Source organism: Varanus komodoensis, unplaced genomic scaffold, assembly GCF_004798865.1.
Source record: "Varanus komodoensis strain SLA01 unplaced genomic scaffold, ASM479886v1 scaffold37, whole genome shotgun sequence".
Taxonomy (NCBI): Eukaryota; Metazoa; Chordata; class Lepidosauria; order Squamata; family Varanidae; genus Varanus; species Varanus komodoensis.
The window spans coordinates 8,103,392-8,128,328 of record NW_025335889.1 but is presented as its reverse complement, the minus strand read 5'-3'; the positions used below and the strand labels follow the sequence as shown (position 1 = coordinate 8,128,328).

General features: G+C 41.1%; 1 protein-coding gene across 1 annotated transcript in view; it reads right to left on the bottom strand.

Annotated features, from left to right (window-relative positions):
* PTPRT (protein tyrosine phosphatase receptor type T) overlaps positions 1-24,937 on the bottom strand; it is a 530,461-nt gene that overhangs the window by 415,606 nt on the left and 89,918 nt on the right. The window contains exons 3-4 of the mRNA XM_044440227.1: positions 14,568-14,839; positions 8,261-8,342 (exon numbers count right to left, since the gene is read on the bottom strand). Of these exons, the coding sequence (XP_044296162.1) occupies positions 8,261-8,342; positions 14,568-14,839 (354 nt within the window). The remainder of the gene's footprint in view (positions 1-8,260; positions 8,343-14,567; positions 14,840-24,937) is intronic.

Here is a 24,937-nt window from a genome sequence, read left to right as displayed (position 1 = left end):
TCCTATTATTAGGTGTAGCCTGATTTTCCTGTAAATACTTTCAATCTTTATTGTTATTCTGATTTATATGTAAACCCCTGGCTGACTTTATCAAGCAATAAACAAAATTGAAATGGTGAATTACACTTAAGGAAATTCAATAAACATATATAGAGAAGAGGGCATGAATAGGGATTGGAGCGAACCAGCGCATCAGATGGCCCCACCTCCATCCGCGCTGCCCGAAGCCCGCGCTGCCCGGACCCTGCCGCTGCTGTGCCACCGCCACTGCCTGCTGCTGCCGCTGCCACTGCCGCACCAAGGCCAGGACCACCGGCCCAGGCCCCTGCTCCGGCCCGCCTCCCCCAGCATGTGTGAGAGATGCACTGGGGCGGGGTGGGGCACAGGGAGGGGCCCTGCGGCCTACGAAGTGCCAGCGGCCTACAAAGTGCCAGCGGCATCCAGGGGCCGGCGGCTGAAGGGCGACGGCCTAAGGGCATTGATGCTGCCGTTTGGGGGCTGAGCGGGGGCCGAGCAGGGGGCTAGGCTGCCCGGGGCTTTGGTGGTTGGCCTTGGTTTCGTTTGTGGGCTAGCAGTGGTTTTAAGTAGGATGTTTTTAGTAATTTTAATTGTCGGTTTTAGGTTGGTTTAATTGGTCATCTCATGCTTTACTATGATGTTGCCTGGGGAGCGCGTGGGTGCCGCCATTGGGGTGGTGACGGGCAATGGATGTTATTGCGTTGGGGGTCTAACGGGTCTGCATAGAAGAAGGAGGGACAGATCGTTAACACCTGTCCCTCTTTCTGGTTATTCCCCCAACCGGCAGATTCCAGGTAGACTTGTCAGCTGCCCCCCGGGTCTGTCGGAGCTGTTGCTTAATGCCAGGTTGGTCCAAAATAAGACAACACTCATCCAGGATTTGATCATGGATGAGAGGGCAGACCTGGCTTGTATCACACAGACCTGGGCGGGTGAGCGGGGGGATGTCACCCTCCCACAATTGTGCCCGCCAGGGTACCTGGTCCAGCACCGACCACGCCTGGAGGGGAGGGGGGTCGCTCTGGTTTATCGAGCTTCTATTTCCCTTGTGGGGCTTCCTGTCCTCTTGAGGCCGGGGCTGGAGTGCCTCCACTTGGTGTTGGGCAACCGAGACAGATTGGGGATTCTGTCGGTGTACCGTGCACCCTTCTGCCCAACAGACTCCCTGCCTGAGCTGACGGAGATCGTCTCGGACCTGGTGTTGAGGACTCCCAGGATGTTGGTCCTGGGGGACTTCAATCTCCATGCCGAGATGGATCTAACCGGGGCGGCTCAGGACTTCATGGCCTCCATGGCGGCCATGGGGCTGTCTCAACACGTCAGTGGCCCGACCCATGAACGTGGACACACTCTGGACCTGGTTTTCTCGACGGGGCAGGAAGAGGGTAAGGAATTTAAGTTTGACGCCCTTGTCATGGTCAGACTATTTCCTCATAAGGTTTGAGCTCGAGAGCGGCCTTTCCCTCTGTAAGGGTGCGGACCAGATTGTATTGGTCCGCCCCCGGAGCCGGATGGATCCTGATGGATTCCTGAAAGCTCTGGGGGATTTTCCGGTTGACGAGGCTGGTGATCCTGTCAATGCCCTGATTGAATTGTGGAATGGGGAGATGTCCAGGGCTATTGACACAATCGCTCCCAAGCGTCCTCGCCCACCTGGCAAAGCCCGTTCATCTCCTTGGTATACACCTGAATTACAGGCAATGAAGCAGGTTGGGAGACGTCTAGAGCATAGGTGTAAGAGATCACGGGGTGAATCTGACCGAACACACTTAAGAGCCCATTATCAGGCCTATGCTGTGGCGGTGAGGACAGCGAAGAAGAAATTCTTCTCCGCTTCCATTGCCTCCTCACAATGCCGTCCAGCGGAGCTCTTTCGGGTGGTGCAAGGGCTGATACATCCAGGCCCAAAGAAAGATCTCATACCACTCTCAAAGGCCCACTGTGACGACTTTGCCAGGCATTTCAGGGAGAAAATCACTCAGATTCGTCACGAGCTTGACTCTACTATTGAACCAGATTCTACTGAGGAGATGCCAACGACGCCGTCGAGTCCACAATTAATGGATGAATTTCAGTTGTTGCGGCCTGATGATGTGGACAAGGTGCTTGGACAAGTACGCCCTACCACCTGCTTACTAGATCCATGCCCATCCTGGCTACTTAAGAAAGCCAAGGACGGGATTGGCACCTGGATCCTGGAGGTGGTCAACGCCTCTTTAAGAGACAATCAGGTACCGTCCTCTTTAAAAGAGGCGGTAGTCCAACCAGTCCTAAAGAAGACATCCCTGGATGCACAGGTGGCCGCCAATTATAGACCGGTGGCCAACATCCCGTTCCTGGGCAAGGTGCTAGAGCGGGTGGTGGCAGGGCAACTCCAAGCATTCTTGGATGAAACTGATTACCTGGACCCATTTCAGTCCAGCTTCAGACCCGGGTACAGCACTGAATCTGCCTTGGTTGCCCTGTATGATGACCTGTGCAGGGAGAGAGACAGTGGGAGTGCGTCCTTGTTAGGTCTCCTGGACCTCTCAGTGGCTTTTGATACCATCGACCATGGTATCCTTCTGAATAGGCTAGTGGGATTGGGAGTTGGAGGCATTGCGTGGTGGTGGTTCTGCTCCTATCTCAACGGCCGATTTCAGAAGGTGGTGTTGGGGGACTATGGCTCTGCGCCATGGCAGTTATGCCATGGAGTTACGCAGGGGTCCATTTTGTCCCCCTTGCTATTCAACATCTACATGAAACCGCTGGGAGAGGTCATTGGGGGTGTGGGCTGCGGAATCATCAGTACGCTGATGATACCCAGCTCTACCTCTCATTTTCCACCAATCCAGGTGAGGCGGTGGCTGTGCTGAACCGGTGCCTGGCCAAGGTAATGGGCTGGGTGGGGGCCAATAAACTGAAGCTCAATCCAAACAAGACGGAGGTCCTGTTGGTGGGTGGTTCAGGCCTCGGGATGGGGGACTTGGGCTTTGTCCTAAATGGGGTTGCACTCCCTCTGAGGGATAGGGTTCGCAGCTTAGGAGTGCTCCTCGACCCTGAGCTGTCTTTAGAAGCCCAGGTGATAGCGGTGGTGAGGAGTGCTTTCCTTCAGCTTTGGCTGATCCATCAGCTGCGTCCCTTCCTGGAGAACGATTGCTTGGTGACAGTGACACTTGCACTGATAACTTCCTGCTTAGACTTCTGTAACGCGCTCTACATGGGGCTGCCCTTGAAGACGGTCCGGATACTTCAATTGGTGCAAAATAGAGCTGCCAGGTTGCTGACGGGGACTGGGCATTGTTCTCATATAACCCCAGTTCTCCGTCAGCTCCACTGGCTCCCGTTTGAAGTCCGGGCCCAATTCAAGGTGTTGGTTATGACCTATAAAGCCCTCAATGGCTTGGGTCCTGGATAGCTGAAGGAACGCTTGCGTCCATATATGCCCTCCTGCCCCTTGAGATCAGCAACAGATGCCCTTCTCCGGGAACCCTCCGTGAATATTAGGAGGGTGAGTACCCGGAGGAGGGCCTTCTCTCTGGTGGCGCCCCACCTATGGAATGCGCTCCCCAGAGAGGTCCGCCTGGCGCCGTCGTTATTTGTTTTTCGGTGCCAGGCTAAGACCTTTTTATTTAAAACTTATTTTAAGTGTTAATTTATTGTGTAGGATTTTAAAATTTTTAAGCCGAGATGCACCGGGTTTTAATATTTTTATTGTACAACTTTGTTTTTGTATAATTTTGTATATCTTTGTTTTTGTTGTAAGCCGCCCCGAGGCTTTGTTGCGATGGGGGCGGTATAAAAATGTTTTAAATAAATGAATTAAATAAATAGGAAGCAATAACAGGTTGGTTTGGTGCTACCATTTGGCTCCCAGCTGTAGCCTCTACCTCCCTTCAACTATCATCAGAAAAGCTTCCAAGGAACATCTTTCCCTAAGGGAAAGGGAGAATAAATTGGAATAGAAAAGGAGAAAAACTGCAGAAGAAAAGGGAAAAACCTGAATTAAACTGCTATATTCCGATTAATGTGGACAACTGGATCAAGCAATGCATTCTTTGGAATTGTCCCCACACACCCAAAAAAGAAAATTTTAGAATTCTTGTAAACTACTCCTAAAATCTTTTGATATAAGAGTGCCGTATAACACTTTGCATAAATGGATGAACACACACACACACAGAGAGAGAGAGAGAGAGAGAGAGAGAGAGAGCGCGCGCGCGCGCAAGCACCCTTTAAAAGTAGGCTTAGTCGCCTAGCAACCATATTTCCAAGGCAGGATCCCTAGTAGATGGTGCTATATTTGACTGACAAATCAGCACAGGCAATTCCATGGGAAAGACCCACCCACATGCATGCATCCTTGAGAGACAGCCCTGGGCTGTGAATCTGCTCTTAGAAAAATGGCCCTACATGATTGGATCTATGTTTAAATGGTACCTACATTGCCTTTCACCTCTGAAGCAGCACAAAATTTGATACTGGGTATGAAATTTGGAAAGCATTTTCTAGAAAGCTAGGTTCAGTAGAAGGATACAGGGACAGGCTAAAATGAGATATGATGTCTATTGCCCCAAGAAACAAGGTCCAAGAGAAATAAGCTGCCCATTCACCTATGTGTGTTCTTGTAGACAGACTAGGGAGTGAATGGAATACCCATTCCTGTGATATGGATGAATTCTTTTTCCTCATCCACTCAGTCACATCTTTGACAATGCAAGCTTCTCCTCCTCCTTGTGAGAAAATATTTGGTTCTATGCTATATCTGCATACAAGAGGCAGACAAGGACAAGATGTTGACCATATTGGATTCCTTCTCTTCTCTCCAACAGTTTTCTGCCCCCAAACAGCCACTGTAATAATTAGTTCCAAGCCTGGACTGAATATTGTATTGTCCTAGTTTAGACGCAACTAAGGATGACATGAGAAATTAATTAGTGGCATGGAATCAGATCATGTCCACAGCTTAGATGACAGAGGTCTTACTCTTTTCCCCTGTACTCTTTCTGATCATTCCCCAAAGCTACTTTTGCCCTGGAAGGGAAAATATACAGGTGAGAAAACAGTGAGAATTTGATAAGCGGCTTTTACTACATTTCTGAAATACCAAATTCAGTCAGCACAGTTAAATAGTGCTATGCCATCCCTTTTAGCTGGTCAGTAGTTTATCCATGTCACAATTTATTGATGTACTAGCTGCTGGCCAAGACAGGGTCATAGATCTGTCACCTGAAAATGGAGAGGCCTTGGTAGAAAACAATACTACGTCTGCAGTGTTGTTTACCACAAACAGTTTTGACAGTCAGTACCTTCCATTTCTTCCAACTCTAGTGCATCAAAAGGGAACTATTTAATGGATAAAATTCTTACTATTCTGAATCCTCTAAACCTTTGAACAGGAATTAAAGAAGGCTGCTACTAAAAGAAGGAAATGAAATAAAATAAATAAAGTGAATACTTCAATGTTGCTGCTAGTTCCCAGCTATATTACAAATGTTTGAAAAGTAAAATTCCTGTGGTTAGAATTTAAAAAAAAAAAGATTTAATAAGATTGCACAAAGCATATTCTTATGAAAAGGTCAGATAAGTTGATTATTCAGGTGAAAACCCTTCTTTTCACAGATATTTTACTAGATGAATTGTTTTAATACTTTTTATTATTATTGCTGCTATGCCATTTATCAATCTTATTATAGTTGCTGCAAGTTGATGATCTCATTGTATTGGTTTTATTGTTTTTTGTTTTATTAAAATACAGTTATTTTAGGTTATGGTTGTGCACAGGGAAAAGGTACCAGAATGTGTATGAACAGTTTATAGCTTCAATGGGAGGTTGAGTTCAGAAAGCAAAGAGGAGGGGTTCTGGAATGCCAACAAACTACAGAAAATGCCTGAGGAATGAGAATGGGGAGGTGGGGGAGGTGACAGCCAGTCCGCCCATGGAAACAGGGAGACAGCACAGCAAAAGCAGGGGTTGGAAACAGGACTTCATGAGAGCCCGGATCTGCCAATAGGAGAACAGGGGGAGAACTTGGGATCTGGCCAGGGTGTGCACCAGGAGTTGAGCAGTCTGTCAGATATAGAAGGCTCTCCTCTTGGAGCGGTGATGTTGGTTGCTAGAAGACAACATAGGCTGGATATCCAGCTGATGGAGCAACAACAGGAATGCTGGCAAATGAGGAATCACATTGTCTCACCTCTGGGACAGTGCAGGAAAAAGGCGTATCAACAGGGTGGAGACTGAGAGGTGTTAGGGAGGACTCAACACTTCACTCTGGGTGAACTCAGAGATGTGTAACAATGGGGATGTGTAACAATAAATCCTTGTGAGAAGACACTCTGTAGCATCATGTTTACATTGAAGGAGGATCATGCCTCATGGCAATTTATATATCTTTTAACATAAATTGTAAACCACCCAGAGAGCTTGTGGGCTATGGGGCAGTATAGCAGTGCAATAAATTAAAAAAAAATAAAAGCAATTATTTCCATCTTTATTATTATAGGAAGTGTCCTATTCATTTCAGTGGGTCTACTCTAAATAAGATTTATGATTTTATTTTTTTACCATGCCATAATTAGCGCTGACCCAGCAGAACCAAAATGCTACAATTCAATCATGATCAACTTAACTCCCATTTATTTTACTGGGTCTCCTCTAACTATGAGTAAGTCCAAATACAATCCTGAGTGTAAAGCTAGGGCTAAGGAGATTCAGATTTAAATCTCAATTCACCTTTGAAACTTATTGAGTGATTCTGGATCAGCTGATATCTCTAAGCTAATATAGTACAACTACTGTTGTGAGAATATAATGGTGAAAAAGTCCTGTGTGTGTCACCTTAGGATCTCTGGTCAAAAAGCAGCATGGAGATTTAAGATAAAACTAACCACCAAAAAATAATTAAAAGTTTTTTCTCAAGTAAAACACTTTCAGATCACAAGCTGCCATTTTAGCCTTTTCAAACTGAAAAATGCCACAGTATGAGCCATTCCACCAGGAGATCATTGCAGCATATTACATCGAACTCTGAAGTTCCAGCTAGGGGTGAGTTTTTCTTGGCCAGGCTGATGGCAGTTGTAGCCCCACATATCTGGAAAGTACCAATTTAGAGCAGGCTGCTGTATGTTGTGCACCATCCACCTCTAGACATTGTGATTTCATGAATGGGAGTCTTCAACAAAGATGCTTCTTTATACAGTGCTCATTTATTATGCAGAAAGGGAATGAAAATTGCAGGTCTGCATGACTGATTCAATGGATTCAAGCAAAATCTGGATTCAATTAATCTTGGCAATTTTGCAGAAACATGGCTCTAACTTTCTTCTGTTGAAATCAGTGGTATCAAATGATTTAAATGGGCATACTTTCTGCAAAATATTCAGCTTTCCATTGAAATATGGAAGTCCCATATGCTCTGCAAAACAACCTAATGGTGTATATTTGAACTATCCCTGGGTACAGGCATGTTCATTATCTTAGGGTACAATCCTATGCTTATTTAGATAGAAAAAGAGCCTACAACTCCTAGCATGCTGGCTGGGGAATGCTTCTGTGCCTTTTTTCTTTCTAAATAAAACATACATTGGCTTGTACCCTTAGTATGACAATTGGATATCTCTAATAATTAACTAACAGAAATTCATAACTGAATACTTGGAAAGAAATCTTGATTAAACAACTGAATGAAAATACAGCGGCATAAAAAATGTAGGGAAACAATCTTCGACGTACTACTTTACTTCACAATATGAATTACATGCTTTGAAAGTGATGCATATTTCCATACAAGCTTTCACAAAGTCCCTGAGAAGATTTCTATTCTTTAAAGAAAAGACACTCCAGGGCATTTATTTCAGAGTGAATGTTGCACTAATTTGCTTAGTTGTGCACATGAAGAAACGCACAACCCACATCCACTGCTACATTTCCTCTTTACGTTAGTTCTATAGGGTACCATCAAGACTCTGTAATTCTTCCACTTCAGTGACCTGAATCAGAGCTAACAATCAGGGTTTTAAATTCCCTTAATAATGGATGAGAATTTTGGCACTAGCTACACATTCATAGCAGTTCTGCCTGTTGCACTACTTGAGAAATTATGTATTTATTCAGGGCTGATTGCTTCCACTCTGTAAGCATTTGGAAAGGATAAAAGAAGATATCTCAGAACTGATTGAATTGGGTGAATGACTCTTCTTGATGCTTAATGTAACACATCACAATGGTTAGGAAGAAAGGTTAGAAAAAATGCGTGCTTACTGCATGGATGGGCAAGGACTCTGACTTCATCCACAGCTATGTATCCAGGGTGTCCTTTCAAAGAAACGGATTCAAATATCACCTGAAATATGTAGGAGAAAACAAGATGATTAAGGAAACTACCGAAATAATATTTAAGACTATTGTTTCCCAAATAGTTTAACATTAAAACATTTATAAGAAAATAAGAATAGCCGAAAGTCCAAAAGGCATTCTAGTTCACACAGTAGCCAACCAACTGCTTATGGCAAGTCCACAAGCAGGATATAAATGAAAGAGCATCCTCCTACTCATGTTCCCCAGCAACTGGTGAGCATGAGACACACAGCTTCTGATAATGTAGGTAATATGTATTAATCAGAACTAGAAATTGTTGATAGCCTTCTCCACCAAGAATTTGTCTAATCCCTTTTTAAAGTCATGCAAATTGATGGACATAAACTACCTTTTGTGGAAGTAAATTCCTCAACTTAACTATGCATTGTGTGAAGAAGTACTTCCTTTTATCTGGATTCTAGTATTCTGAAAGAGGGAGAAAAATGTTTCCCTAGACACTTTATCTATACTATGCATCACTTTGTACACCTTTATCATGCCTCCTCTCCCTTGCCTTTTTCTCATGCTAAACAATCCCAGATTCTGTAACCAACATGAGGAATGTTTCTTCCAAATGTGGTCCATTGTAGTTTCCCCTTTCTGCACTTTTTCAATTGTACAGTATCTTTAATTAGATGTAATATCAGAGCTATATACAACTATATACTCACAGCACTCATTTGTATAGGGGAATATAGCACTGGCAGCATTCCTTTAAATTCTTTTCTTAATTTTGCCCAACAGAGTTTGATTTTTTCACAGCAGCTACACTCTGCTGTGAAATACTTTGGTATTTGAGTTGGTATTTAAACTGAACTGTCCACCACAGTCACAAGATCTCTTCTATGGTGAGTCACAGTTCATTCACTTCCCAGAAGTTTGTAGTTGGACTTGTTTCTTTGATTTTGCCCCAATTTGCTGTCTTGAGCAAACTTTGCACCTCTCTACTGGGCAAATTCACCATCTACTCCTACTTTCTGCTCTCTGTTCATTAACCAGTTACTGACCCATTAGAGGACATCTTCTCATTCCAGGACTGACAAGGAATTTCTAGTATTATTAGGGAAGAATAAAACTGGGTTCAGGATTCACACAGGGCAATAGAAATTCACTATTCAGCATATCACTCTTTTCCCAGACTAGCCAAACCAATCCCCTCAAATATTTAGACAAGTGTATAAAGGGGGGAGAAGACAAACATCACATTTTCCAATGTCTACCAACTGAGAAGAACATAACTAAGCCACATATATAACAGGGAAAAGTGGTTAGTTTATAACCTACTTGCTCTAAACCAGCAACTATATTCACGAAGCCAGACATATTTTAATCTGCCATAAATACTCATGAAGATAAATAAGATCCAAGGATGTGAAGACTAAACAAAGTATTATTAAAAAATGAACAACCTAGCAAACCTGGCAGCCCTATTCCGAATTCAACTATGTTTCATGGCACATAATGCAACTTGCCAGGTGTTTCTTTGACAAAATCAAAATCCACAGTTCCCAAAATCTGGTTGGCAGTAATAAATGGGGAAGAAGAAACACATGGTCTAAGTCGGTGGTGGCGAACCTATGGCATGCATGCCGCAGTGGGCATGCAGAGCCCTCTCTGTTGGCACATGAGCCAAGTTGCCCCAGCATCACCCCAGCAGCCAAGCATTGGATAACAGTGCACATAGGGGCCATATGCTTGCTCAGAAAGGAGGAGCGGCATCAGGCGACGATGTCACAAACCACAACTCATTAGCTGCAACTCATCTGAGCTTTCACATGGCCGGTCACTGTGCTGCCAAGGAGAGGGAGAGAGAGAGGGAGAGAGAGATTTGCTTGGACTGGCTGTGAGTTGATTTTCTAAACTAAAACCTCAGTTTTCAGGTTTTATTGCAGTGTTGCCACTTTGCGATAAATAAGTGGTTTTTGGGTTGCAGTTTGGGCACTTGGTCTCTAAAAGGTTCACCATCAGTGTTCTAGGTCATACATAATGAAAGGTAAAATGCAGACTCCACACAGGAGAACCACTTGGGGCAGCTACCCTTTGCTTCTTATAGTGCATAGTGCTGCCCTTAGAGGTTTGGTTTCATTCCTTTGAGGCAAACTGGAAATTACCAGTGAGATTACTACAGTGACAATTAAGGCTGAGCCAACTCATCAGTTCATAATAAGTGGAGGGAAAACATCTCCTTTTTATGTGAATACTTCTTGACATTTTATTTGCTAATCTTCTTCTACAGTCCCAGATCATTCATTAGGTAGAACAAAAACTAACTCCTGTGATTTGTTTGTTCTGAAGTCAAAATTTGCATCTCTGATGAGGAAAAACCTTTAGTCAAGTTGTTAAACAAACTGCATGAGAAGAAAACATTTGTCTCTGCTTGCTATCCAAGTTCTGGACATTATTTAAAGCTGAGGAAAAACCTTTAGTCAAGTTGTTAAACAAACTGCATGAGAAGAAAACATTTGTCTCTGCTTGCTATCCAAGTTCTGGACATTATTTAAAGCTCTGCAAAACATGTTCTGAAGTTCCTAAAGGCAGACATTTGAGGTTTCCCTGAATCAGTGATCTGGACTTTGGTCTGAATTTTGAATTTCTATAAAGTGCTAGGTATTTGGAAAAATTGAAGATCCCCAAATACCTGCAAGTCTTTTCAAGAGCGAGATTTAACTGCCTTCCATCTTCAGTCTTAGTTGGGTGTTATTATGCTGTGCCATATGGAAATCAACTATGATCCTGTAATAATATAGAAATTGAAACTCTGGAGCACATCCATTTCATATGCAATTTTTACAGGGATGAGCATATGAGATTCCTTAACCCCATAATGAGTGATTTTGTTAAGGAATTTCCTAGGAAACGTTAAGGAATCAGTAGTAGAACTTCTGATTGGTATTTAAAATATTTCCTAGTTGATTCCAGTAACTTCAACACAAAATGAGTGGCCAAGTTTTTTTCATCAGCACAAAGAACTTGCAAGATTATTCTTATCTCTGTTTTATAATACCTATCTACATTTTAAGTCATGCTCATGTGATTTATTTAGTTGATCTTAATCATTTTTGAAATATTTCTCTGAGTGTTGTTGGGTCTATGACTGCACAATGGTTTGATATGCAAACAAACACCCCAGGCTAGTCCACAGTTCAAGTAAGGTGCAATAAAGGCTAGAGGAGAACTAGAGTAGGGCTCTTACCATTCCTAAGTGATGGGGTTGCCTAGGCCCTCTGCATTAATTTTGTGATGGACTGCTCTTAACTGAATCTTGTAGGCAAGAGAGTTGTACAGTCTCTGAGCCTGTGTAGGCAAAGAGAAACTTCCTGGAGCAGACTGAGGCAGAGTTCCTTTATAATGCTTGCCTACAGGATATGGTGCTGATAACAGTCCTGTCCTTGGTTTCACTACAGTAACTTCCATTCCAGCATTTAAGCTTGTAAGACAAATTGATGTAAGGTTAATACAATGAGGGAAATATGACCATAATTGGAATGTGTTGGCATGATTCTTAAATCTGACATGAGAATGCAGATGGGATTCTGATATTTCTGACATGAGAATGCAGATGGGATTCAAAAAATAGTGTATATTGTATAGAAATGCTTCATGATGATGAAACAAAAGAATGTGTTTGGAAAAGCTACCAGCAAAGTATATTTAGGATTTTGGAAGTCAGGCCCTGGGTAAGCAAGTCTTCCAACATACATGAGTGAGGATGGAACATGCAATTTAAAAAACATGGAGTTGCCGCCAAAAATATCTTGATCCAATCCAATATCATCCAATCCCTGTTCCATAACATCTAGAGAAACTCACAGGGTTGGGATCATGTCAAACAGTGATTTTCCTTATCTCCGCTCCACATTACCATCACTGGAGGGTGGGGAATCTCACAATATGAAATTACACTACTACACTGTTAGTTTCCCTAGATTTTAAAGAGGAGAATGGGAAAACGAGATAAAAGCAATTTGTTTTCAGCATGTCTTCCATAATGCCTAGTTGTTCACTGAAAAGATAATCTAGGAGAGATTACAGAAGGTGGTTTGCTGTTCTTGAAACATAAATTTAGTCAAGGTAGCAAGCCACTTGATGCCCCATATTTTTTCCCAGCCTTCAGAGGCATTAATCTCATAGCAAATAAGGAATAATATTTGCCAATTAACCTTGCAAAAGCTTTAAAATTGCAATATTTTAGTTAATATGTTGCATATAGCATTATATTTATAAAAAACAGTGGTCCATTATGTTTTACAAAGAAACTGTGTCACCTTTCTCATTTACTTCATTTGTAACTATTCTGTTACACATGAAGGATTAATAATCAGAAGGAAATGAATCTATCTCTTGTGCTTAATCATATGCATAAGCCTAATTAAAAATATATATTTGATGTAACTCATTTGTGTATGTTTCAGTTTTGGCATTTCAGTATATTACTGTAAGCATCAAATTGTTGCAAGTGATTTATGTAAAATGAATTAATCATCTGTTGGGGTTTTTGGATGTCCTGAGCTACATAGCTTAGTCAGGAATTTGACATCCAATTTGGATAATTCTGAAACTCACTGAAAAGCTGAAAACTATAAAGCAGAGCTGGGACCCCCCCCCCCTTTTTTTTCATTCCTTCATTTTTCAGCAGGCACACCAGTGCAAGCACAGCCAGAAGTGAATGGCCCAGCCTTCTTTTTTCCATCTACAACTCTATTTCTCTCTCTCTTCATTTCTACCATGAAAGAAGTGCATTGCACTTTGCAGAGGTTATAGGGCTTTTTAAATCAGGTGGAGGACTGTATGCAGCCTAAGAAGCAAATATTGCCCAAAGAGAGGATGAAAACAGGGATCTAAAATAAACCATAGTGAAAAAATATGCTAACAGTGAGGGAAAAGCCTCTCAACCTGGTCTACCCCAAGTGATAGAAAATCTTTAGTTATCCAAAATTACAGAAACTCATTACTTCATGCCTTTGTTATTTTTGGACTGGTTAAAACAAATTTACTTAATCAGTTTTGTGTGTATGATTAACCTGCTTTTATTTGCTATACCAGAAAAAAAGACCTAATCAGTAATTTCCACTGGCATGCTTAACAGTAACATTCATGAATAATTGCAAAGATAAAATTATGCCACAGCAATTTTACATTAGAAATGATACGGATATATGAAGTTTGCCTGTGACTATGTCAACATTTCTTTAGGATTAGCACAAATATCTATGGATATCCAAATAAAGGTTCATGTCTCCAAGTATAGGAATATTTATTGGATTTCTATCCTGCTCCTCCTCAGCAAGAATACCTCTGATGGCAGGTTAATGTTAATGTTAATTTTCCAAGAGGACACATTTCCAAGTCCAAAAGTCAGTTGTAAGTGAAAGAGTGGTCTAGTGTAAGCCAAACTAGATGCTATAATATTTCAATCAATGTAACTAACATACATGCTTTTTTCCAACATTAACTACCTTGAAATGCAGAAAGAGAATTTATTTCAGAGCCATGGCAAAGAATGAGCATTAAACTTCTTCTTCCCACCCACACCCTATAGCTGCAAGGTAATGGCACTAAAACTTCCCTGAAGCTGGTATTTACTTAGCAAAGCTGTAGATTAACAGCATTCACAAAATTAACATCAAGTTCAGTTCACCCTCTGTTTTTCATATCAAACTTCTCTTCATCCCCAAGTGAAAACATTGTATTAATTTCGGTAACAGTAAAGGAAATGAAACCTGGAAAACCCTTATCATGGAGAGCTTAACCCTTATCATGATTGCTCTTGTTCCTATGGTCCACAGCCCTCTATGGCACCTTAAGAGCAGCCAATCATATTTCCTTAACTTTGTCCAAATTCAATTTGTGGAAAAGTACAAGTATCAAGAAATTTTGGTACCAATCTATAATGAATGATGAATGGCACAGAAATATAATCTGAATTCTTGTTTTCGTCATCCTATGTATCAATTTGCTAATATGTATTTTGGTCTAGCAAATGGAGAGTTTTCAGTAAAAAGCACTAATTACGTACTGTTTACCTATCAGGGAGTTCATACTACGTTCCACATGAGAACGAAAAGCATTCATATCTATAGAGAAATTCTTGGTAATACCTGTGGGAAAGGGTATTAGCTTTTTCCCAGAATTACACAATTGCTTGACCCAAGCAATGACAAAAGAGCAACTCTAACAGAATTGTTATCAGAGAGGGGGATTACAAACCTACCTGATAGAAGTGTGGCCAGAATGTACTAATTGCAAGTTCTGCTTTTACCCAACCTTCTGTAACAATTCCGGAGACATTCCAGATAGGGTTGCCTTGAGGTCCACCATTGACCTTCACATAAACATTCAATGATCCAGGACTGGAGCGGTCTCGACTGGACAGGTAGTAATGAAAGTCTATGCAATGAGTATCATTTTCCTTCAGTGTTGGTAACAGCAGATGAGCTTTTTGTCCAGATGCCCTCCCAGAGCTGTTCACCATCATGAAGGAGCCTAAAGATGAATCAGAAAGAAGAGAAGAGAAAATAAACTCAGTGGTTTCTCTAACTTCCTCCTAAGATTGTACTATGGTCCACAACAATAGTTCTAAACAATCTCTTTAGCAGTCAGAAAACAAAGCAGATATTCACCTCAAAGAACTTGATCCTATTATTTTATAGCAGCACTTATCCGAAAAAGGCAAGACATCAAAATTACAGAAGTGACAAATAAATTTGCACCCACTGCCTCCACCACCAGTTAAAAAGGATTATTTATTACTATTCTCAATTTTTCCAATTTGAATTTCAAATTGACTGACAGTAAAATATTAACTCTCAAAGCAGGAAAAACTTACACAGAAACTGGACAGAACCTTCCAATCTCATGTACAAGCACTGTGAAGCTGGAGCTCTTATAGCTACATCTACTGATTAGAATACATGACTAGGAAAAAGCAAGTTTCACTGGAACACAGAAGCATGGGATTCTTCCACTGCATTGTGTCTATGCAGTCAAGCAGCTCACCTGGCCATAAATTTTCACCAGCTAAAACCAAGCTAGTCCTAAACTAAATGGGACCTCACATGAAAAGTTTCTTATATGCTCCTCTCCTTCAATATAAGGCTTAAGGCTTCAATATAATTTTTGTTGCTTTTATAACCCATTTCCCAACAGTGATGCAGGATATATGCACATACAATGTATCCCCTTCAAAGACAATAAATTTGTATGCATGGATCTAATTGTAATCTCTCAATCTACACAACACTCTCTGAATGGTAAATGATGTTGCAATTTTTCCCCACAAATAAACAACTATTTCATTTTTACTTAATTTATTACTAAATTGGACATTTCTGCACTGTCCAATAATTGAAGCTACCTGCGAGCTTCACAGCATATAGAAAGTTAACACCATGCAGATCAGTATGGCCAAATTTACAAGTGTTTAGTTGTAAACTTTAAAGTGGTTTACAAGTGGTTAGTTCACTAGGTAGCTAGCCAGTCCAAAGAACATTCCCCCACCCGCTGTGCAGTTCCTAAGAAGTATAGCACATTATCTTAAGGGGAGTGGAGGGAGTCCCACCCTTTGATGCTGGGAGCTCTTCCTAAAGGCAGAGATGGGGATCTGCTGTGGGTCACCTGAGACCCAGATGGCATACGGTCATAGGCCCCTCCCTCCTAATGTCATTCCCTCTCAATTGCACCCACTACCCAAAGCCACACCCCATGACCTAACAGGAATCTCCTCCATGTACAGAAAGGTATGGAGCAATCATTCAGTGCCTGTCTTTATACATAGGAAAGAGTCTTTCTGAGCAAAGGGATGCACTTTACAAATACTGTGTGGCTTTATGTAAATGGAGAAGGGACTGCTCAGCACTAAAGAAAGGCAAACTTCCCCCAGTGCTCTCATATCCAGTCTGACATTAGAAAGGGGCGAGACCCAGAAGTCTGGGCAGGGCCTTGGAGGAAACACCTGGGGGCTAGATCTGCCCTGCAGCCTAGAAGTACCCCATCCTGTCCTAAGTCTAATGACTTACCCAGGAGCCAAGATCCATCAATTATTAACCCAGAAGCATTCCTCTCCCCGCAAAAAGTGTTCTCTGGGGCTTTCTGTAGCATCCATTTTCAGCCAGACCCTTGAGTGTATGAGAGAGGGATAGAACGATTACAGCACACCGCAAAAGAAAGTGCTCTGTGCTGTCAAGTCTTGCCATTTGTCAAGTACCTTTCAATAACAGCTATTTTAAGAGCCTCACGGCAGAGAAAGTCAGACCTTCTAGTCCAATTGCTTGCCTTTGTGGTGACATCTAAGTTAGCTCATTAAAACAGTATGTATTTGTACAGGATAAAACCTGCTAGGAGACACTGTGATGAATTCCAGAAATATCTTAAATGAACACATGAGAACATGCTCTAGCGTAGTTCAGCCATGTCCCCTCACACATTACTGATGTCCTGCTGCTGCTGCTGCTGTCCAATCAATGAAAGACCTCCAAAAAGTTGTGCGGCAGCTCTGCTCAGCTCTTGTAAATTCAGGACTGTGGCTTCCTTTATGGAGACATTTCATCTTATATTAATCTTTCTTTTTTTCTGCCTTCCCCTTTCACTAGCATGATTGTCTTTGTCCAAGGAGGTTTGTCTTTTCATGATGTGTCCAAAGTATGACAACCTCAGGTTGGTCATTTTTTCTTCTAGAGAAAGCTCTGGATTCATTTCATTTAGGACCCAACTGTTGTTCTTTCTGTTAGGCCAGCTTACTTGCAAAGCTCTCCTCCAGCACCATGTTTTGAAAGCATCAATTTTTTTCTTGTCAGCTTTCTTCACTGGCCAGCTTTCACAGCAATTGGGACTACAATAGTGTGGATGATCTTGGCCTTGGTCTCCAGTGAAATGTCCTGGCACTTGATTATCTTTTTTGGTTCCTTCATTGCTGGCCTCCCAAGTTTCACTATTTTGAATTTCCCGTCTAGACTTCATATTTATAACTGAGCAAAGGTACGCAGAATCTTTCATAAGACGCCCTGCTACATTAAGTCGCTCATCCCTGCATCCTAACTTAGTAAGGGTAACACGCTGCCACTCCTCAACTGTCAATACCAAAAAGCCTTAAGTGCATTTGCGATTTTCAAAATAGCACATCTATCCTGCATTGCCATTTGCAAGTACAGTAAAGTTGTTGCTTGAAAAAAAAATGATGTTAGCCAAAAATGGCCTGACAGATTTCAGACTATTTCATAACTAGTGTTCCCAACCTGAAGTTCACTCCACCACATGATATTTGGGAATGTAATTTATTCATGTAACCTTAATTATTTAGCTAATACACACAAGTTTTGGCAACTCCACCCATTTATTTTCCCTCCCATAAAACCCCTTTCAGCAGATACTTCGGTTTTGTTTCAGAGCACTATTAACAACATTTGGATGCCTGAACTGATGGTACTTTTTGAGATACTGTTTTCTGCAGTCCCTGGGCTGGTAACCATTCTTGCATCTCTGCATCCCACAATCCTCTCTGAGCACACTTTTCTTATTGCCAGGAAACACTGTTTCAGGCTTATTCTGCTGCAGAGGATCCTTCTATACATCTTGGAAGATTTAGAGATAAGTAACAAAATCTCTCTCATTTACTTTTGTCAAGTTCTCAGACCTGTAGAACATCGCTTTGGCAATCAGACACTGGAGACTCTGAATCAGTGAGACTCTTTATTGCAAAGAATCTCACGGCAGCAGCTTAAATGTTACACACTTCAGAAAACATGGCTGATGACTCATTGCCACAGGCACAACAACACTCTCATGAGATTGTACATCTAACAATTATGGCTTTATCAGAGATCTATAACACACTGATTTCCCAGCTGTAATCTCTGCAGCTCAGGATAAAGGATAGGGGCGAAATGATTCCTGAAGCTATCAGTTTCATGCAATCAGAGACCATGGTTCAAGGGAATGATGTTAAATATTTTACACACCCACATCTAGGTCAGAACTAGCTTTACACATGGCATTGAAAGCTCTGCAGGTTACAAGTTCAGGTTTAAACAATAATAATAAAAAAAACTTCATAGTAAGTCCATGAAAATTCCCATAATCAGTGATCCCAGTGCTCCAAATCTCCAGTTCCAGGATCCCTATATCAAAGGGATCCATGCACAAGACATTGCAGAACACTTTCACAGTGAGCTTCAGAGTCCATATCATGAACAGCAAATAAATCTAAGTCCCAGAGTAAGCACAGCCCATGAAAAGCCTAGCAGGTTTTTCACAAATTTCAAAGAAGTCAAAGATCCAAAAAGGTAGATTTTACTTAAAGAGCTTCCTTTGGCACAAGCAGTGATGGCTCCAAACATAACAATGCAGACTCAGAAGATCTGATAATCCTGGCAATACTTACCAGATGAAGCAGCTGCTTTTCAAACAGGGAGTGACTAAAACAGCTCTCCAGCCAAATCACAAACTGAGGCGTTTCACCCTCATTTCCAGCCGACATGTTATCTTTCTACCCTTCAAGGGTAAGGCTTCCACTTGAGAGACGCAATTGTAAGTTAGTTCCTCCTTCTGTAGGATTCTCAGAGAGGCTGCACTTCTCATGCTACAAAGATTGAAAACTTCAGCTGGACAGGGGCCTAACAATCCTCTTATTTGGCTTCACTGTGAAGACTAGCTCAGTCTCTCTCACATCAGCCTTGACATTCCAGAGGGTTTTCAAGGGTTCACTCAGCCAGACTTTCTTGTTACATGCCATCACATTGTCTCCAAGTTGTCTCATGGGATAACACAATGAGTGATAGCCTTCCAAACTGTCCTGTCCTTGACAGCACTGCTCAGTTCTTGTAAATGCAAGTCTGTGGTTTCCTTTATGGAATCAATACAACACTTATTTGATCTTCCTCATCTTCTCCTGCCTTCACCTTTCCCCAGCATTATTGACTTCTCCAGTGACTCTTGCCTTCTCATTATCTACCTGAAGTATGACAGCTTCAGAGTCATCATTTTTGCTTTCAAGGCAAGTTCTGGATTGATTTGCTCTAGGACCCATTTATTAGCCTCTTGGAAAAGGAATTCTACCTTTTATTTATTTTTGCATTTATATGCTGTCCCCTACTCCTAATGGAGTCTAGGGCAACTACAGCACTTTCCTCCTACACCGTATTTCAAACAGATTTTGAAAAAGTCTAGCTTCATGGTCCAGCTTTCATAATGATTGGTAATTTAATTATCAATGATTTCAAGAGTAAGATATCCTTACACTTGATGATCTTCCCTAGTTCCTTCATTGCTGCCCTTCCAACTCTTAGTATTTCAATTTCTTGTCTCCCTTTGAATTGACAATTAAGCCCAGGTATGCAAATTTCTGGAAACAGAGAAATTCAGTTTCTCTGTTGCTGACATTTACATTTTGTAGTTCTTCAGCTGTGATTTTGGTTTCCTAAATATCCAGCTGCAGCCCTGCTTTTGCACTTTCTTCTTTCACTTTCTTCTGGAGCCACTTCAGTTCATTGCTGCTTATTGCCAGTAATACAGTATCTGCATATCTGAAATTACTGATGCATTTACCACCAATTTTCACTTTTTCTGTCTCTGAGCCTAACCCAGTTTTATTTATGATATGCTCTGTGTATGGACTGACAGGGAAATAAAATTTACCCTTTCCTAATGCCTTTGCCTGTAGAAATCTGTTCTGTTGCTCCATATTCTTTCCTAGCAGTAGCTTCTTCTCATTGATACAGGTTACATATCAGGGCAATCAAGAGCTGATACACCTTCATTTCTTTCAGGACCATCCATAGCTTCTCATGATTCACAAAAAGCTTTTGCTGTCATCCACAAAGCATAGACTGATCTCCTTCTGAAATTCTGTGGTACACTGCTGTAGCCAACATAGTTTTGTGATATAATCTCAAGTGTTTTGTCAATTTCATAATCTAGATTGAACATCAAGTATTTCTTTCTCTATATAGGGAAAAATTATTTGTTGCAGCATCTTGGGCATCACTGCTTGCATGGAAAATTAGTTGTCTATAGTTGCTGTGATCTTTAGCATATCCTTTCTTTGAGATTGGATGTTTTTAATCTGTGGGACAATGTTTTGTTGCCCATATTCTTTGGCATATTCTTGTTAGTATGTGAACCTATTCAATCTATCCAATTTGGAATACTTCTATTGGTCCCTGTTGTATTCCAGGTGTTTTATTTCTTCCAAGTACTTTTAGAGTAGCTTTCACTTCGCTTTCTAATATTGCAAGCTTTCACAGGACTCCTCTTTGAAGGAGTCTGTCATCTTTTCATCTCTTCTGTATAGTTCTTCCATATATTCTTTCCACCTTATTTTCTCTTCATCAGATAGTGTGTTTCCCTGTTTGCCATCAACATTAATAATCTAGGTTTGAATTCCCCTTTGATTTCTTGGATCTTGGATTTCTTGGTTGAAATGGGCTCTTTTTGTTCTCTCCTATTTCTTTTTACTGCCCATTTTAATACTTTTGATTTCTATGTGACAAATGCTGCAAGGTTGCATTCAGGATTCTGACCCAATTTCTGTCACCTTTGCTTTCTTCTCACCTGCCTTTAGCAACTGTGTTTCTTCTGTCACCCATCTTGGAGTTTTCCTTGTGTTTGCTAAAGGAACTTTCTTTTTGTATTCTTCCCTAATAATGTATCCGGTCTCACCCCACAGTTGTTCTGGTGCGTGGTCAACTGAGTTCAGTAGTGCAAATCTATTTTTATGTGGATTTTAAATTCCCCAAGACTGTTGCTGAAGTTGTCGCTTTGGTTAAGCATCCCTTTAAGCTTTACTCTGGTTTTGATATTAACAGTTAATTGTCACTACTACAATCTGCCCCTGGTCCTGTTCTGGCAACAAGAATCCAGCTTCTCTATCTCACAATTCCAATGACACAGTATGTTCGATTTCTATATTGGTCTTCTGGCTTATGGCCATGTGTACCATCACCATACTGGTTGCCTGAAGTATGTATTTACAATAAACTGATAGTTGGCGTCACAAAATTCTGAGTCATCCTCTGACCCATGGGCCAAAGTCTTTCACAGCACTGGGTTCTGTTTTGTTGTGTTCCTGTCACCTATTATTATCCATGTGTCTTGTTTTGGTGTATTACTAATTTCCTCTTGGATATTTGCATAAAAGTTTCTGATTTCCTCTTCTTCAGCATCTGTTGTTGGAGTGCAAACTTGAATGTTAATAGATTTTTTAAATTCTGATTTATATTATTCAGTCAGACTTCGCATTAAACCCCTCTTAGTGTCTGTGCTACAACTTGCCTCAGTATTAAAGCCACTCCATATTAGAACCAGACTACCTATGCTCAAAGTCTAACTAAAATTTGCATTCCCATAACTCTTGCTCTGCCTCTCATTCTTCCAGCTTTCTGTGTTTAGATGCAGCTGCACAGCCAAGGCTTGTTGATGTTAATCACTCTTATCTTCTTTCTTGGATAGCTTTCAATAATATTACTGTCCACATTAATATATTTCAATCAATCAAAACTCAATTTTCTCCTAACTCTTTGGCTCTATTTTCCCTGAGTTTTACAAGGTACCTCCCCTATCTAATTCAACTTAGTTAACAGAAATACTTTTTTGGGTAACATAAGTTCAACCAATTATATTAAATTTTGGGCCAGGTGTACTGGGTTGACACCAGCCTGCTTTCTGACAGGAATAGTCAGAGGATACAATAGTAAGAGCAGCAACTAAATTTTCCTAGTTATTCCCGAGGGGGTAACTCTTCAAACACAAATGTAAAGTCAGATGTGTAGAGATGTTTGTCCTTAGAAACATGCTTCCTTTGGCTCAGGAATTACTTTTCTGGAGGAGTAGGCATGGCAGAAAGGGGGAAGGAATGGGTGGGACTGTGGAGGATGGTGGATTGGATCCCATGGTGTGCTGGGCTTTGTCTACAGGCCAGGTTGCTCTCTCCTATTTCAAAGTAAGGCAGAAAACAGGTACTTGGATGGAAGGATGATCATACCAAGGTGGCACTAGGATTAGTTGGAAAATTGGACCAGCCCACATGTAGGGAAGTGGTTCACATGCCAGTAAGCATGTTGAATAATAAAAGGAAGGCAGTCATCAGAACCCACAAATGTCAGTTTTGAGAAAGGCATTTAACATGCTCCCTGTAAAGTTATACCAAGGTGAAAACATTACCTTGATCATTAAAAATAACAAATATATTAATTTAATTATCTTTAAAGATAATACTTTGTGGATATGTGTGCACACTTGCCAGTGGAACAGCAGCAAAAATAAAATAAAATAAAATCCAGGACTGAAGGAGGGGTCAGGGAAGGAGAAGAAGGAATATCCATTTCAGCAGTCAGGCATAGTAATTTTTAATCAAATTCAGCCCTCTTGACATTCTCAGTTCCAGTGGTGCTGCCAAGTAGATGTTACAAATGTATTTCTCTGCTGGCCTTCTTGTAGTTCACAGAAGACTGAGTTTGGAAAGTTTGCCTCTCTCCTAAACTAGTGAAGTGTGCTTTTTCTCTGGCATGCCGTGTAGCAGAAGTGTGACAGACACCCAGATGAGCCAGATAAACACCCTGGTCAATTCTGCTCGGTGAGCTGTGTACATATTGCATTTAAGAGGAACAGATGCTAGCAGTGTTTACCCAAATAAGTGGTACAGTCTCATACCACAGAAGAATGCATTTGTGAGTGGATATGCATGTGTGTGCGCTTATTTTCAAGTTGGGCATGGCAAACAGCTACAAAGAAGAAGGGAGAAGGTCAGAATTGCTACTTGCAGAAAAAATGTGTTCTTATTAAATCTGGCTGGAAACAAAGCACCATGTGATAGTTGAAAGCAGCATCAGGTGTAAGCACTCAACCACCAGTCAAACTGATCAGAATCAGGTAACTCTTACTCCCCACCAGCTAAATCTGCCCCTCTCTGCTTTACACTTGAAGGTGCAGTCCCTTCCCATTTAAAGGGCTGTGGAAGAATACCCTTCTCTGTTCCCTCACCAGTCATTTAGAGTGAAGGAATGAGCCCTGCATGAGAGAATGAGCCCATACACGTTTTGTTCAATTTGCTTCTTATTCATTCTCCTTATTCTTATTCATTCTCCTTATTCTTCTTATTCAACAGCAATGCACTGCTGTTGTCTGAGGTACCTCAACCCAATGAGGGATTTATTGCATTAAGTGTTGATGCATGATTTCATGTGAGTGTTGCTGAGAATTTTCAAAGTGAAGGGAGCATATAAGTATTTTTTAAAGTCACATTGTGCACATCAGCCAGATTATTTGGAGAAATATGAAGGGTTTTCCTTTAAACCTCTTCACAAGGCCACACACTAAATTTGAAATGTATGCCAATATCTGACCATAAGTGTTCACTCTGCATGATTTTCACTGAAATGCTCACTTACATGTGCATTCAAATGTTTTCTGAGCATATGTCTAGCTTAGCATAATATAATGGAGAGAGCACCTGCACTCGGATTCCTATTTGGATGTGTCCCGGAGTGCAGATTTGCAGATGTGGTCTAGCTGTACTGCAAAGCTTTCAACAGACCATACACTTGGGTGCACATCCAAATATGTAACACCAAAGGCACATTACACAGAAGGAATCAGAACACCTTGTTCTGTGGATGCAGATCAGAATTACTTCAATATAAACTACAAGGATTTTTCAAGGGCCTATACTAGTTCAAATGGGTAGGTTAGTCTTTAATACTTTTTAATAAATTAATTGCTGACTTTTAGTAACTGAATTAATTATTGGCCTTAGTAAACAAATTATATTTAGTTCAATATGAGTATTGCCAAAACTGCAGTACTGAATAAAAGGTATTGCTCAAATGTTCTTTTAAGTGTGAGGTAATGTACATTTTTGTTTTGTTTTTTAAACTGGTAATATTTGTTTTATTGGTCTAAAGTTCTAGAACAAATTGCAATAAAATAATTTAGGTAAAATGGAGGAAATGCATATTGTATCTTCTAAGTTTTCAGCAGTTAAAATTTGAAAACAACCAAGTCCAGGAAAAATGAAATTGATATCCACATAAAGCATTTCCTAACATTGCCAACACTTTCAAAGACCATCATTATTGTGGTGAAGTTTTGCCTGACATCCCAGTGGTCTGCACTGCCTCATTTAGACAATGAGAAAAGCAATAATCTACATAGTTTTCCAAGGAAATAGCTGTGAGAGTTTGTGTTGCAGCAAAGCCAGAGAAGAGTCTTGTAGCTCCTCAAAGTTGCATGTGAATTATGGCATACACTTCAGATGGATTAAATGCAGAAAGCATGAATGCTTGTTGTGGGTGGGATGAAACCCATGAGGTCAGAGATTGTGGTGTGGGTGATAAAGAGTACTGATTATGGGCTTCTTATCAGTGAAAAATAAATGCCCTACACTTCAGAAAGAGCTCCAGATGCTCCATGTTCTTCCATCCCAATCAATGTAAAACTATGCTGGGTTTGGGGAAACATGTCTTTTAGTTTCAAGCAGTGGTGGGTTTGCTGCCCACATGGGAAGCAGATTTAAAATGAGGAGGAGGAGATAGTGGGGTATCTCCCCTACTATCTTTTGCTCTTTCAGACTGTTCTGAAATGATTCTGAGGAGG